Source organism: Aphis gossypii, chromosome X (assembly GCF_020184175.1).
Source record: "Aphis gossypii isolate Hap1 chromosome X, ASM2018417v2, whole genome shotgun sequence".
Lineage (NCBI taxonomy): Eukaryota > Metazoa > Arthropoda > Insecta > Hemiptera > Aphididae > Aphis > Aphis gossypii.
In genome coordinates, this window is record NC_065533.1 from 37,982,327 (window position 1) to 37,999,376 (window position 17,050).

Genomic DNA, 17,050 nt, shown 5'->3' on the forward strand with positions numbered 1-17,050 from the left:
TAAGTTGATGACCCAACATGATGGATCTTATATTTCCATTATTATTTTCTTAATTTTATATAGATGGAACTAAATTTTTCTAAAAAAAATTGTAAATAACTTATAAATCAATAATATATCGGACGGTGCAAATAAGTTTTTCTTATTAATAATAACTTAGAAATATTTTAATTAAAAAATTAGTGGAATAATATTTTTAAAATGGCAAAGTGTGAATTAAATTCACAATGATATATTATTAAAACATTAATATTATTATTTTTATAATATTTAAGTTTACACTATACAACTATGAACTAACTGTCATATATCTATATCTAATATAGTTGAACGTTTCATGTTTCTATGATTTTTTAATTTATAAACAAAGAAATTATAACTATATATTTTCGATGCTTTAAACTTATATACGAATGACTTATAAGAATCTTGTATTAAATTATCAAACTTTTTAAATCAGAAATAAATATTTAATCATCATAAATTGAAAATAACTAAAAATATAGGAAGTGTAAAATGTTTTTAAATAGGTAAATAAAAATAATATTTTTTAAATTTTTATTCATATCAAGAAATTGTAAATGTAAAATATTTTATGACAATGTCTTTATCCCATTGGTTATTATTTGTTTTTAAATTACAAAAAATAAACAAAATCAATTTTTTCAAAAACTGCAGGTGTTTCGATAATATTCCTAATTTTTGGAGGTTTTGTTTTGTTTATTTTTCTTGACAGTGGAGATAGTACTAGGAATTTTCAATTTTTCAATTTTTGATCTACAAATTATCAATTAGTGAATTAGAAAAAGTTTACTACTATGGTAACTTAATCTACAAACTTTAATTTGAAAACCAATCATTTCTTAATCAAAAACTTAATTACTCACACACACACACACACACACACACACACACACACATGTTTTAAATTTTTTTTAAACAAATCAGTATAACATCAATACATACATTCACTCCACTCAAAATATAAAATATGAAACTATATTAAAAGAAAAAAATATTTTTAACTTCAAATAACTATGAATTGCTTTTCTGTCAGCTTAATTAGGTACTTCAAAATTATGATGTTTATATTATCATTAATTTATTATTATAAATATTTTCTATTTAGTGTATAAAATCATTATTTTTTTATTGATGCGACCATGCGCATAATTTTTGATTAATAAACTAATTTTGCATAGACAGTCTTAAAATTTAAGAAAATGATTTCATTAACTTTTATCAGTTTTGGAAAACATAATAATGAATAATAATTATGTGGATGTTAAAGCCGCATGTGTTTTCTGTCTTACTAACGCATAATATAGTAAATTGTACGTTCTAAATAATTTATTATACTCTGTAATTTTTAATTTTAGAGTAAAACTACTTATAATAAAATTTAAATTTTTAAATATTCAGATCTCCATGGAGTATTTTTTTTATTTATTTTAATTTTAAATCAATTTACATGCATTTTATAATTATAAATATTCTGTAAAATTTAAAATATCCATAACTTCTTTCAAATTAAAATTAAAATATCAAAAATAACTACCAAAACAACCTAAACTAACTAGCAAATTTTATAATAATGTAATTGACACTAATATTAAAAATAACAGAATTAAATAGATTTAGTTTGTAAGACAAAAACCATACATATGATTAAACATCCTCTTAATGAATATAATTGAATAATCATATTTATAACGCCAGCAACATGTGTGGAACATGATCATTAATCGCTTGTCTAAAATATTTATATATTTTAGACACACGACTTTTACTCGTAAATCTATCAAATTATTTTTACTGTAGGTAGTGTTATTAAAAGTAAACTATTAAATGTTTCATATCATTATTATTTTATTTTTCTAATAATATTTAGTTGAGTAGGTAGGTAATGTAATTTAAATAAACTATTTTTTATATCAATATTTCTATTTTTAATAGCTGAAGATGATGATCCTATTGGAAGTGGTCGTATATCTGCCAGAACTACATTAACCGCTCCAACAGCCAAAGACAAACGCAAAATTTTCTTTAAAAAACAAGAAACCACACCGCCTTATGATGTCGTACCATCAATGAGACCTGTTGTACTTGTTGGGCCTTCTCTAAAAGGATACGAAGTGACCGATATGATGCAAAAAGCCCTGTTCGACTTTTTGAAACACCGTTTTGAAGGACGGTACGTTGTTATAGTTTACTATAATATAGTTAGACGAAAATATTTAAGGAAATCAACGTTTTATTGGTCCTCTTTACTCTATCGTGAGATGGAAAAAATCAGCTGATCTAATAGTTGGTTAATTATTTTAGAATAATTATTACACGTGTAATGGCCGATATATCCTTGGCTAAACGATCTCTTCTCAATAACCCCTCAAAAAGAACAATCATCGAAAGTAAACCTGGTTCTAACTCAAGAACAAATATAATGGCTGACGTACAGCAGGAAATAGAACGGATTTTCGAACTCGCACGAACATTGCAGGTAAAATGTTATTCGTTGTAATAAAAAATATTTACACAATACAATTGTTTTAAATACTAATTTAATTTATATAGCTTGTCGTTTTGGACTGTGATACTATCAATCATCCATCTCAATTAGCGAAAACTTCTTTGGCGCCAACCATAGTTTACTTAAAAGTCTCATCGCCTAAAGTAAGGGTCTTAAATTTATTTGACTACTAAAACGTGTAAAACGATTATTAAGCTATAGATTAATAAAAATAGTATTAATTTAATAGCTATATGGATTTTAATAAATTGTTAGTTTATAAAATTCTCACAACTCCGTATGATCATATTTTATTTAAAATTATTTTTATTAACTGGGTAAAAATATATTGATAGGTACAGTATGAATATTACATAAAAAAAAATATATTACAGTAATAAATTAAATAAATCTGTATAAAAAATTTTAAAATGACAACTTATAAAATATATATTACTCAACATGATTTTGTGTATATATCTATCCGTAATTGACAATAGTTCCTATAACAAACAAAATTAATAAAATAATTTTCACTAAGATTTATATAAAAACATCAGCTATTAATGAAGGAGCATACATAAATTGTCCTCGTATAAAAATAACTGTTGAAGTTTGTAAATTGAATAAATAATAATTGTTATTCTGTATATGGATATTTCAGACCGAATCCTAAACCAACATTTTTAATAAATGATCAAATTATTAAGGTTGAAATTGAAACTTGAGTATAGATTGATGACACTACTTTATATTTATTATATTACAACCATGTAATATATAACATAAATATCTAGATAAATACAATATAAATGTAACATTGGTACAGTTAAGCTGCATCAAGGACTAAATACACAATATGCTTTGTGAGCGAGTGTGTCTATAGATAAAATGTAAAGCCCCATTTATATAATATCACTGACGTCATATAATATATCTGTACCTATATACAGTGGCGAGTTAAAAAAAAACTTCCCTAAGCCAGTATTAACTATCATTTAAAAGCAATTTTTTAAACTTTTAAACTTAATTAGATCAATTATCCATTATACTTAATTCGTTTTTTTTTCAATCAATTTAAAAAATAATGAGCACACATTAAAATAGTAATATGTTTATACAAAACTAAATACTTCACTTAAATACTTCACATTTTAAAAATGAAATTTATATTATTTAGAGCATCCGTCAGCCTAGGGGGCTGGACTCGGGCCCCACTTGTCCTTAGGGTAAAAACGAAACTGAGCTTACATTTACCATTGTATACACTGCTATTACAGGTACTCCAAAGGTTAATCAAGTCCCGGGGTAAATCTCAGACCCGACACCTGAACGTGCAGATGGTGGCTTCTGAGAAGTTGGCCCAATGTCCGCCAGAGATGTTCGACGTGATATTGGACGAGAACCAGCTAGATGAAGCGTGCGAACACATATCCGAATACTTGGAAGCATATTGGCGCGCGACCCACCCGCCAGTCACGCCCGACCCCAACGAACAACAACTGTTAACCAGGCCGATTAGGAGCTCGCCGAGCATGGACATGCCGATCATGTCGTCGATGATGAACAACTATCAACCGTCAGGTGAGTCGCAACTGTCGTACTCCTTGGTGTCGAGCATCAACGTGTTCGCTAGTCCTATCATCCGGATGCAATGATGTATTATTTCGATATTATAATATATACTCATATTATTATTACATTGTTAAATTATATTATCGAATAATTATTGTCATCTGCTCGTGGATATATTACGTAGGTGATGACCAGGGTTGATTTTATAGCACTTAAAATCGCATAAATATGCATTAAAAACGACAAAATTTGCCACAAAAATTAGCAAAAACTATTATTACATATAATAAATAATACTATTATTTATCATTTAAATATCATTACTTCTTAATAGTTATTTATTACACACAAATATACTATAATACTCTTAATTATGTACACAAAACATAAAAAAAGACACAAATTCCGAACAGACAAATATCTATACTAAAATAGTAAAACAGTGCTACGTGTGCGTAAAATATAGTGCATAGGACAATACATTGACTCAAATTTTTAAAACAGAATATATTTTATTTTTTCCTTATAAGTTATATATTGTGGTAAACAATATAATTTGTTAACACGATTATTAAAAAAACACATTAATTATACATTTTTAATTCATAAAATGTAATTACTTGTATATTTGAATTAAAAGGTTTTATTCTCAAAATATCACAAAAATCTAAAAAATGTTCAAAGAAAATCTTAAATTCTGATTATATCCGGCCTGAAATAAATTTTAAGCTTACTCTACTATTTTTCAATTATTTTATGAGAAAACATATGAAATCGCTATAAAATCTTAACCCTGGTAATGACTATCTCGAACACTACATCATTACGTAAACTGTGTATACGGGCTCTTAGAAAAAAATGTATAATATGTTACCTATACTTAAAGTGTACCCATATTATTTCGCTTTGTTTTATTAAAATTATATTATCGTATTATTGTATGAATGGTTATTGGTTTGGCTTTATTTTAGTTTTAAAAGAAAAATATCTCCCCACGCGATTCAATAACGACAATAGTGAACTAGCTACTACAACGTCGTTCATCCCCAGTAGATAAAAAAAAAAAACTACCGTGTGTTATTTTGCAAGTCTGGGCAGTTGGTACGATGAATAAATTTGGTCAGTTAAGTAAAAAAAAAAAACTCAATAATGACTTAACAAAACTGAGTTAAATAATATATTGTTAGAAAATAGATAGATTTGTAGAGCTCTGAGTTACTATACAAGTTATAAGTTATAACTATCAGACTCGAATGCAATTAAATTCAAAATTAACTTACCTATTATTTATCGTGTTAAATTTAACTTATCGACTATGCCCAGTCTTATAATATTATGTGTTTTGCGTGTAGCGTGTACGTACGTTTTATAATGCAGTCGTATGGTATAGGATATGTAGAGGATAATTTTTTTAACTTGAGACATTCATTCTCTTGATTTTTAGTTAAGTAACTTATAAATTTGTATATGGCTTAAAGTATTTTAAGTTATTATATAATAACAAGTGCGCAGTTTACTACTCTTCTCGTAGTCTTCCATCTGTTGCTTATAAATAAGAAACAATATACCTACAACATTTAAATATGTTACTTTTTAGAAAAATAAAATACTAAACTAAATTTACCTACTTTAAGTTAAAGAATATATTAAAGAACAAATTAAAATTTAAAAATTAAAAATTACATATGTTTAAAAAAATATTTTTGTGTTTTAAATATTTGAATATATTTGTAATTGCCATAATATATACCTAACAATATATTATTATCTTCAAGTAGGGCTTTTAACAATTAAAGTCCCGGCCTTTAAATATTATTCAAATATCTTATATTATTGACTTATTTTCTTCGTCTTGTAAAATATTCCATCCATCAAAAAATCGTCCCGGAAAAATAACGTACCTATTAAGTATTAGGTATTGTAAATATCGTATACCAATCTTAGTTTCCGTAATAATCGATATTTAAATTTCTTTACTCGCAATTCTAAGTACGGGAAGTTTAGCTAAATCCCACGAAGCAAAATGAATACCATGATATCCAAATTAAAATTAGAGTTAACAAACTTTTTACACAATCTGAAGAGGGTAGTGTTTTCAAAATGCTGCAAATTTATCAATTTTATAAAATATTCGTAACTAACTCGTTAGATGTATATCGTGTAGGACGTAGGTATAAAAATTCAAATTATGAAATTATCTCAAAAAAAATGATCTTATAATTTAGTAATAGATGCTTAAGCTCTATAACATTGTACTAATGCCACGATTTCGATTTTACTTAGTATAGTTTTTCTGTATAGTTCATTAAATTGAAGTAGACAAGTCCTCATAACCAATGATGTGGTTTTGTGAAGTTTATGATTACTAGTGAAATTAAACCGTATCTGTATGGTTAGGTTAATGGATTAAAAAAAAAAAAAATGTATCTAAAATTTGATTTAAATTTACTATTTCTAATATTTCTATTATATTTATACTCAAATACCTACTTAAATACTTTTTAAAAACCATTTTTACAACACTGCTCTTAACACAATAAACCAACTACTGCAGCTGATCTTCATAATAATTATTTAAATATATAAGCATACGTACTCTTCCATGTTTTTATTACATTTTATTAAAATAATTAGTACCGTCAATTATTACGCGTGTTAAACAATGGCATACCAACTGCAGTTTGTAGTAAAAAGAAACCAACAACACTGTAACGAATCTTCGGCGGATGAAGATCGTATAATACATTACTATGTGTTATGATATAACGAAATCATATTGTACGTGGTATGTTGTCATTATTTTTACGGACATGTAAACAATGCGTTGTGAAGAAGCAAAATGCGATATAATATGACTATATTCGGTATACACTATGAGCTTTGCAATCATTTCCAAAGGGGTGTAATCGACAGGTACGTGTGCGATTAAAATGAATCCAAATTTTGAATGCTGCAACACGTTCGTACAAAATTCCGACTATTTATACACTATCATGTCAACAACGATAATAATATTAAAAATAATATTTTACTCTTTCGACATTTTTCTCCTAAACCTTTTCCCTTTATTGAGATCGTTGTCGCCATGTATAGAGTATAATACGTCTTTTATTTTCCATACTTGTTCTATAATATACTACTAACAATTTTCAGTTTTATCGTTTTATGTTGATTTTGCCTTTTTTTAACAAAAACACTTATACGATAATACTTTAACTATTACAACATTAAAACAATTTTTTTTTTAAACCTTGTTAATTCAAATGACTTTTTATAAATGCATAGTACTTTTCTAATGTTTGTTATATTTTCCTGAAACTTGCGATTATTTAAAAAAATTTAATTGTGTAAAATATTTTATTAATTTAAAAATTTTGGCTAAAATGTCGAAACGCTTAACTAGCGTGAAATTTATTTTATCTAAATTCTAAATTGAAAGTAGTTACTTATATATTGTAATTCAAAATTTTCAGTAATAATATTACTTGTTAATATTATAAATAAACCTAACCTAACTTACGTTGCGATCGAAATATCCCCCCACAATATTATATCTATTGCTATATAAAACTCGCTAATTATTGTTATTTTAAAAAACTTAACTTTTCCAGTTCGAGAAAAATATTATTGCACTAAAGTCGAAGGCAAATATTTCATTTTCAAAATTTTATCGCAAAAAATATACCTACCTATGGTTATAAGTTTATAACCATAACTCTATAGAGTTTTTTCGCATGTTTTTGTTATTTAATGTTGCTGTGTCCCTTAATTATTATGAATAAATGAACTTTGGTACTCATTTTCATAAACACGCACACGTGAGAATTCGATAAGTTGACGTTTATCACCGAACCAGTCATATTGCACTACTCGTATTTTTCGAGTGTCGGAAAAATGACGTGTTTCGCCGTCATCGTCGCAGCATGGCTAGCACAGCGCCCTTAGTGCACTAACTCCGTGCACTAACTCTTTGAACTTATTCGTTCATTGGATATCATAATATAAGAGAATGGGTTATTGTGAATGTTAACCGCACAATTATTAATATTATAATATCACGTCCTTTTGGGTATACCTAGACCTCCCCGTTTTGTAAATTCAGACTTGATGATACGATAATGATTTGTATCTCTTTTATAATATTGGTTTCTTAACGAACGGTTTTCGCCGTGGATATGTGTTTGCAGATTACCAATCGATGGATCGCATGCCACCGCGTCTCGAGCGCATGCGCACCACCGAGTACGACGACTACGAGCTCAGCGATCACGACAGCATGGTGTACGTACCGCCGGCCATCGGGTACCAGTCGAAACAATCTCAGCATCACAAGCAACAGCAACAACAGCAGCAGCATCATCAACAGCAGCAGCATCACCATCAGCAGCAACAGCATCACCAACAGCAGCAACACCATCCGCAGCAGCAGCAGCAGCAGCACTATCAACAACAGAAACAGCAACAGCAGCTGCAGCCGCAGCACTATCAGCAACAGCAACAGCAACAGCAGCACTATCAGCAACAGCAACCGCCGCCCATGCGGCGGCAGCACAGCGTGTCGTTCGAACGGGGCCAGTCGCAACGCGGCGGACAGCCTCGCCCGGGCAGCAGCTCGCACAACGTGCACCACCAGCTGTCGTACCAGCTCAGCTCGCAGACCGACATGCTGACGCACAGCCCGCCGGAGAACTCGTCCGACCATCTCATGTCGTACATGTCGCCCACGCTCAGACCGTCGTCGTCCACGTGGCGCGGCAACGTAAACATTTAGTACAAACAGACGGAATTTTAATCACAGCGCGCTCGACGTTCGGTCGACCGACGGCGATCGTCAGACGTGTAACGATCGCGCACATAACGGACGGTGGCGCGACGCGCTCATTAATAATAATAATATTGTTGCAGGCGCGTTCCGTGGCTGCAGTGCGCGCCGCCGTTGTCGTTATCGCGCGTTTAGTTATCGTCGTTTAGCTATCGTCGTCGCGATAATCGTCGTTTGCGTCCCGTCGTCGTCGGCGCGGCTGTCATTAATAATTGCCGTAAACAAAACAAATGTCATGTAAAACCGCCCCGTTTAGGAGGGTATATCATTGCGATATATTATTATTATTATTATTATTATTATTATTATTATTATTATTATTATTATATTATATAATATACATACCTACCTTATAGTTGTATTATATAGTCAACGCGTCTCGTAGATGATAAAGGAACGGGATGATGACGTGATAGGGGCCGTACGATAATAATATGTAAATAATTGGATAAGACACTTCCGTCCGTCTTCGACGTCTGCGCTGATCCCCCTTGAAACGATGCCGACAGTTAATATGTCTCTCGGACGGGGAAAAAATGTGGCCTTATATATTTCAGCTGCTTGTCATTCGAAACGAAAATTCGGGTCGTGTCTTATTCGGTAATTTTTTTAATATTTCATATTGAAATATTTATATTAATATTTTTCGACTCCTACGAGATCCCCCTCCCCTTACGCGCGTCTATTCCGCGATGATTATTTCCGTTTTATTTAGCCCCATAGCCACCCATATGTATACTCGATTGAAAATGTCCTATTTACGAGTTATTTTATTGTCTACGGATAAAACCCTAAATACTTATCGTTCGTTTCTCGTGTAGTAAGCATGGATAATAAATGCATTATTACATCGACTATACAGTGATAAGCATCGATATCCTTTATTATCTAGGAGACGAGTCGCTGCTCTGGTATATGCCCACACATAGACTTGTTCATGACCTATAATCGTGTAATAAGTATATGTGTAAGTCTATGGAGGTCTATACTTTGCGCGATAGTTAATAATAATATGATGTATGTGTAAAAATATATTATTATTATAATTTAGTAAATACTTCGTTAATATTACATTGAACTTCAATTGCCTTAATTGGACCAACATTATACTGAGTGCTTATTATAATTATTATTATTTATAATCGTATTTCGTATATTAACTTTATGACGAATAAATCTGATTACGTTTATTCGAACGATTTCAATACTTAGTTATAAAGTTTAATTGTAGCGTATAATTAATACAAATATTATTATAAAATTAAATTTAATTGCTATTTTTTATCCGGTAAATTAACGCCTGCCACTAGACTATATTAATGTAGAAAAAAATAATATCTTAATTATGATACTCTCGACATTTATTATAAGGTAGCAATTATTACTCTTGTGAAACATGACGTTTAGTGTTTTCAATAGTTTGTATAGTTTCTTAGAATATAGGTATACTGCTAATATACATAACGGGTAATAAACTAATAACTAATTTAAGGATAATTGTTTTTCATAATGCTTGCCCTCGTTTATTTACATTAAACGTGATAAAATTATCAATATTAAACTTATCGCCCTTGTTTGTTTCTCTTTTTATTTGATTATATAGTATTGTTTTTTTAGTATACAACTTTCTTTTAAATTTAGGTTCGTAAATTATTTTTTTTTATCGTTATTTCGCTAAATTTGTTTATTTATGTTTTTTTTTTCATTTTTAAATCCGTAAACGGTGTTAAAAAACAACGGTTTTCAGCCTATATTCAAAACTGTTGTTTTTTTTTAAATGTTTCCAAAAATATTATGACACACATTGTAAACAGGGTCTTTCCGAATTTCACGTTATAGAAAAACAATGGGTAATGCTTACTTAATAGAGCATTATGCAATCCCCTCAATTTTTGTAACCTGAAATTTGGAAATCACTGTGTATAAAATATAAATATGATTTAATTATTAAATTAGATTGCTTATTGTTTCCCATAATATATTATAATTAATTAACGGTCCTATGATTTTCTATCTCAAAGTTGTAATATCCTATTAGAGAGATGGAAATTAAACATTAATTGTGTATAATATATATATTATATTATAATCCGGTTTTATTTACTTATATTATTATGAACTATTATATTGTAATAATAATTACTCTTATTATACCATTAATTTAAATTTTCATTTTTTTTCTAATATTTTTATCGGACAATTGGAAGTAATTAATAATGATTTTTATTAAGTCAATTTTAAAATAAAATTAAACGAAAAATAATTATAATAATAAAAATAGGTATAGTAAGTATCTACTGTTATTGTTACTCTTGAGAAGACTTTCCGCTTTAAATAGACCAATTTTTTTTTCTTTCATTGGCGGTTCACACATATAATACTTACTTTTAATGCTTATTTATATACATTTATTTCGTTTACCGTTTATGAATATTATTGTCGTGGTCGTTGTATGTATAGTTGCTTTTGTAATAATATTTTCGTCTTAATTTTACTTCCATGATATCTAAACATCATTACTCATTATCACAACATCCAAAGATACTTGTAACTTATTAGTAATTAATAATGATACCAACTATAGCCTACCATGGTTTCATCCATATATTATTCAGATTTCCATATCCAACCGACCACTGACACTTTTGAACATTTTATCCTTCATATTTCTAAGAACAAAAGGATTTTTTTTTTTTTTATATAAGACATTTTCTCAAGTACCTATTATAGGACATCGTGATCTAGAGATAATATAATATACTCGACTGCAACGTGTGCCTACCACTGTGTATGATGATACTGAATTTTTATAATTCGATTTACTATTGAATTTTTAAATAAAAATAATTTTACTTAATGCCTACAAACAATGGCACGTACACGTGACAAACGCAGATATTACAAATGTAATTTTTTGTATACTTTTTACATGAAATATCATAATAATGTTACTATTTTGAATTTTTCTAAATGCTTTGCTTTTTAATAATGACTATATTATATAAATACAGAATTCGATGACCATACGTATATGTATATTGTACATGCGTAACAAAACATAACTTTTAAAACGATATTAATACGCCTACTGACGATTTCACATTTTGACATTTTAATAATTTACAATATATGGGATCAAAAGAAGGGACGCCAGGCCATCCTGTAGCTATATATAATATACGCAATCATATTGCGACGATATTACAAACATTCGATCTACTCCGTATCCGGTGACTGAGTGGAACGGATGTTTTTTTTTTATTTTATTATATTATTATACTGATTTGACCGTTTTAATGTCAAAAGTATTTATTATTAGTCGCATCGACTCGTTATTCGTGAATAAATTCGATACGTTTGAAATTAACCATATTATATAATGCACCACTTGTAGTTTTATTATAATTGCATATTATTATTATCATTATCATTATTATTATTATTATTATTATTATTATTATTATTATTATAGTGACTAAATTGACACACGCTTGCCTATGTGCCTAATGGTTTTGTTGATACGTTGTTCCGTGATGAGAGTTCCTTTCGGGTTTATAATGTATTTTCATTAATTTTTAAACACCTTTTATACACGAGTAAATATTTTATCGTATAAATAATTTATTTATCAATCGTATTTTTATATACGTTGAACAAAAATAAATAATTTCGAGGAATATCTTCGTGTATAAGTACTCGATTCCTTATATACTTACTATGATTTTTTTTCAAAATACGTATCGAATGAGATGTTTTCTGTATTATTATGTAGCTCTATGTGTTTGATATTTTTCCTTATTATTATTGTTATTTTATGGATCGCGAGTACCGATTGAGTGTGACAAAATATGATCATCATAATAATTATGTGTACGTTTTGTAGTGGCTGACATAATAATATAATATGATCATCGTCGTGTCATTATATTTGTATAACATATTATTATTATAGAATATCATAGTGTTTTAGTGTGTGGATATATTGTACTTCGATTGTTCGACATAGTTGGCGTAATATTTATGTATCATATAATACGAAGAATACATAAATATATATACGACTCGAGTTCGTTATTCTTTTCCTTTTTTTTATGCTTTTGTCTTTTTTGTTTTCTATTTTATTTATTTAATTATTTTTGTTCATTTTAAGAAAGTCCTACCGAAAACCAGGTACTTTTTCAATGATAATTATATTATATATTATACAGTAAAATATAACTACTACAGATTATAATCCGTAATATATTAATTAGATAAGGAACTCTGAATAAAATGAATACAAAATAATTAAAAATTGTCTGCCATAATTTTAGTTGTTTTATTTTTATTTTAAATGATTAATTCAAAGACTATTACATTTTGTGCTTTTTGTGTAGACTTTGATTTCCCGATATTCTATAATTTAATTAAAGGTTTTGGTTAGATTCAGATTTTCAAAAAATATAAATAACCTCATGTTAAATAAGGTTCATTGAAAACTGGTATTTAACGGAACCGTTTTTTAATTTTTATTATCTGTTTATACATAAACAAATTAAAAAGTAATTGACCATTTGAATTTTTATGATTTCCCGAGGAATAAACGAATATATATAACAGTTTTTAAAGCACTCCTTATTAGTGGTATTAGTGGTATTAAAAACAAAATAATAATAAATTGTATCGATATTATTTGTATAAAAATATTTAGATTCTGTGCCTTACTTTTTAAAGATTTTTGGATACCTGTAGTTCCTAGAAGGTATTATATACATAATTTATTGTTAAAATTATATACTTGTCGATTTGCCAACTGAGAAAATGGTGAAACAAGCTTTATTTTAGGACACGAATTTCTATTATCTAGTGTATACCTACTTATATTTCTGTATACCACAGACTGAAGTATGCGTTTATAAAATCTGTGAATAGGTGTAATATATTTGAATATAATTTATAAAATATAACCAACATTTTTCTGTTTATATTGTTATTATCAAGAATAAAAGCATCAACAACTCAGGTTATTACTTATTAGCCTACAAAGTTTTACATGGGTTTTATGTTATTCGTATAGATATTGTTTTTTGTATAACTAATAGTAAATAAAATTTAAGATTTTAAAAGTATACATACATACCTATTTACTTTTGAATTATTAATTTACAATAAGTTTATAAGTCTAATGGAGTTGTAAAAATTATAAATATTATCTGTGATGGTTTCCTCAATCCTCTATGTTGGTTGGGTGACTTAATATATGTACCTATTATATGTATATTATTTATATATATATATGTGTGTTTGTGTCATTCTTCATCGTAACCACATGGAAACTGGCAATAGCAGAGGAGTGTGGAGAGTTCGATCATCAGCAGTACATGACAATGATAACCAATTGACTGTTTTTATTGATTGAAAATATGAGAATAGGTCTAAAGCCAATTCTAGTTCTGGTGGTTGCAATATCTATTATGTGGGCTGTTGTTAGTGGGGGTCGCCATTTTTGGACTATGTATTTTTTTTTTTTTTTTGTATTTTTTAATTTATTGTCTGTTATACAGTCCCATTGTAATTGCTACTGTTGGTTGGAGATTCTGTTGACTAATTTCAAAAGTCAAAAGATCTGAATGGTAATGACTTTATTATTATTATTTATTACCATTCCGTTTTCAATATTACATGCTATCCACGAATTGTTTCCTGTTTTCTTATTTTTCTGGACTTATCTTATCTCGTTAGGTTATCGAATTTAATTTTATGTGCTGGAATTCACCCGTGGCTGGTCTACGTTAGAGTCACTTTTTCATTGATAATATTGTTTAACATCGTTTTTCATTACCGTGTCACAATATCTGTACGCCCTGTAATTGTTTGTTGTTTATTTGAGATTTTTTTTTCATATTATTAACGATATGTGCGAATAAAGAGTTTCACAACAAAATGATTGTATATTTGTACCTAAGGACGTGTGTTTTTTATTTGTGTGTTCTCTATAATATACAAGTTCATGCTCAAAACGAGGTTAGATGTGGTCTGTAGTGAAAAATAATATTAATGAAAAAAATAAAAATACTGTCCGAAACACGTATAATTTTTACTTTTTATGGGACTTATGACATTCCACAACATACGCAATTAAAGGATAATTTATGGATATTATATTATATTAATTATAAAAAGGTGTTTAATATATTATTATTATATTATTCTTATTAATGTGTGTCTACACTATTAAAGTTGACTTTATTATTATTTTTTTTTTTATTATTATTATTATTATTATTACCATTATTAATATTATTGTAAACGAATGTATGAAATGATGTAATTTTATTTTATTTATTCCAGTAAAAATACACTACATAATGATTTTCTGCGATTTTAACATGTAAAATTATAATATATACATATAGATACGTAATTTGTACAAATGTCTTACGGTCATTTTTTATGTACTTGTTTTGAACATTATATACTTTTTGCTTGTGGATAATTGACGAACATATTTTATGTAAACATGAATGCCAAACTATATCACAACCTGACAAAAAATCTCCTTTATCAATAATCCAAATACATTATATTGTACAATTAAATTGTATTGTCCCGTTCGAGCAATTATGAAGTATGAACATTAATGAACAATTCTCATTTTTTGAGATACCATAAGACATATATATATTTTAATGATAAATTAGGTATAAATGATAGCAATAATCGAAAAAAACACCATATTTATTGATATTTTTCTTATTTTTCAATAAAATGAACGATTTTGTGTTGTAACGTCTAAATAATGTATAGTAAACATTTAATAATATGAATGTTGAATAATCAATAATAATTCAGTAAAGTTTTTTTTTTATAGGTACTGCCTAGCCTAAATAATGTAAAATAATTTTCAATAAAAATTACCAAAGTGTGTAGCAGTGAATCAGATGGTAGGTTGAAATGTCATTAAGCTGGGATTTTAATGCCCTAAAAAATCTCAAAAAATGCCATTAAAAAAATGCAAAAATGACTTAAAAAACTCAAAAAATACAATATAAAAATGCATTTATATTTATTATATTGGCTTAATAAAAAAATTTTAAAAAAAAATTGTATTATTAATTTTTTGTTATTGTACGTTGTTACTTGTTTTGTTTTGTTGTATTTCTGTTTTCTTAATCATTCATTATAAAATAATAATTAAAAAAAAATTGTTTAATATTTTAACTTGTTTTTGCTAGTACATATTAGCCAATAGGTATATAACGGCGATAATTTAAGCGGAAAGTCCTAGCTATGATAAAATTGTTATCGATAATAATCGATTGTCGTGCTATATAATTTATAAATCATATACCATGGCGCGTCGACAGTTTGCCAAAAATATCTTGTCAATCGCAACAATTTTTGTTCATTTTATGAACAAATTGTGAAAAATGCTCTAAAAACTAAGAAAATGTCCTAAAAATGCATTTAAGGTTAATTGTGACGAAAATGCAAGAAAATGCAAAATAAAAATTACTATAAATTAATCAGCATCGCCCAAAACACATTTTATACTTACGGAGCAACGTTTTGAAACACTAGAAAAAAATATGCATTTGCATCAAAATCCCAGCTCTAGTCATTACTATTATATATTATAGTAGCCATATGCTATATAGGCGTGTTTACGGGAGGGGCCGGGTGGGCACTGCCCCCCCCCCCCGGCAGACTGTGTCTTCAACATGGGCGCCCATAGGTAACATTTTAGGGGGGTCAAAATAAAAAAATTCTCAAATGTAAGATAATAAAGATAATAATAATATTATGGTAATAATTATTAAGCTACAAGTTCAGGTTAAGTGCCCCATCTTGCTCTCCCCAATGGGCGCCCATGGCCTCCAACAAAATCATGCTAAGATAAAAAAAAGGCGTGTATACCCTGCAGTACCTTTAGATTTTGATTAATTATAATTTTTTTTAGTTACACATTTATAATCAAAAATATTCCTAATGTTGTGAATTTTTTAACATAAAAAATGAATGTTTCTTCATGTCTAAAAAAAAAATAGGTCTCATAATTTAAAAATTTGTTGTGCCCCTTCGGCCACCAAAGTCTGAACACGCCTATACGAGTAGCTATTAAGTAATATTTTAATATAATATTATCATAGACGTGTGTGTCATGT

At 28.2% G+C, this 17,050-nt stretch overlaps 1 protein-coding gene across 1 annotated transcript; it reads left to right on the forward strand.

Annotated features, from left to right (window-relative positions):
* Positions 1–1,907: 1,907 nt before the first annotated feature.
* LOC114119648 (voltage-dependent L-type calcium channel subunit beta-2-like) lies at positions 1,908–15,188 on the forward strand (the record flags this gene model as incomplete). The annotated part of the gene is made up of 5 exons (XM_050205629.1): positions 1,908–2,194; positions 2,326–2,500; positions 2,575–2,673; positions 3,790–4,093; positions 8,272–15,188. Coding segments are annotated over 5 exons (1,449 nt in total), but the record flags the coding sequence as incomplete, so codon positions are not given.
* Between the last annotated feature and the right edge of the window lie 1,862 nt (positions 15,189–17,050).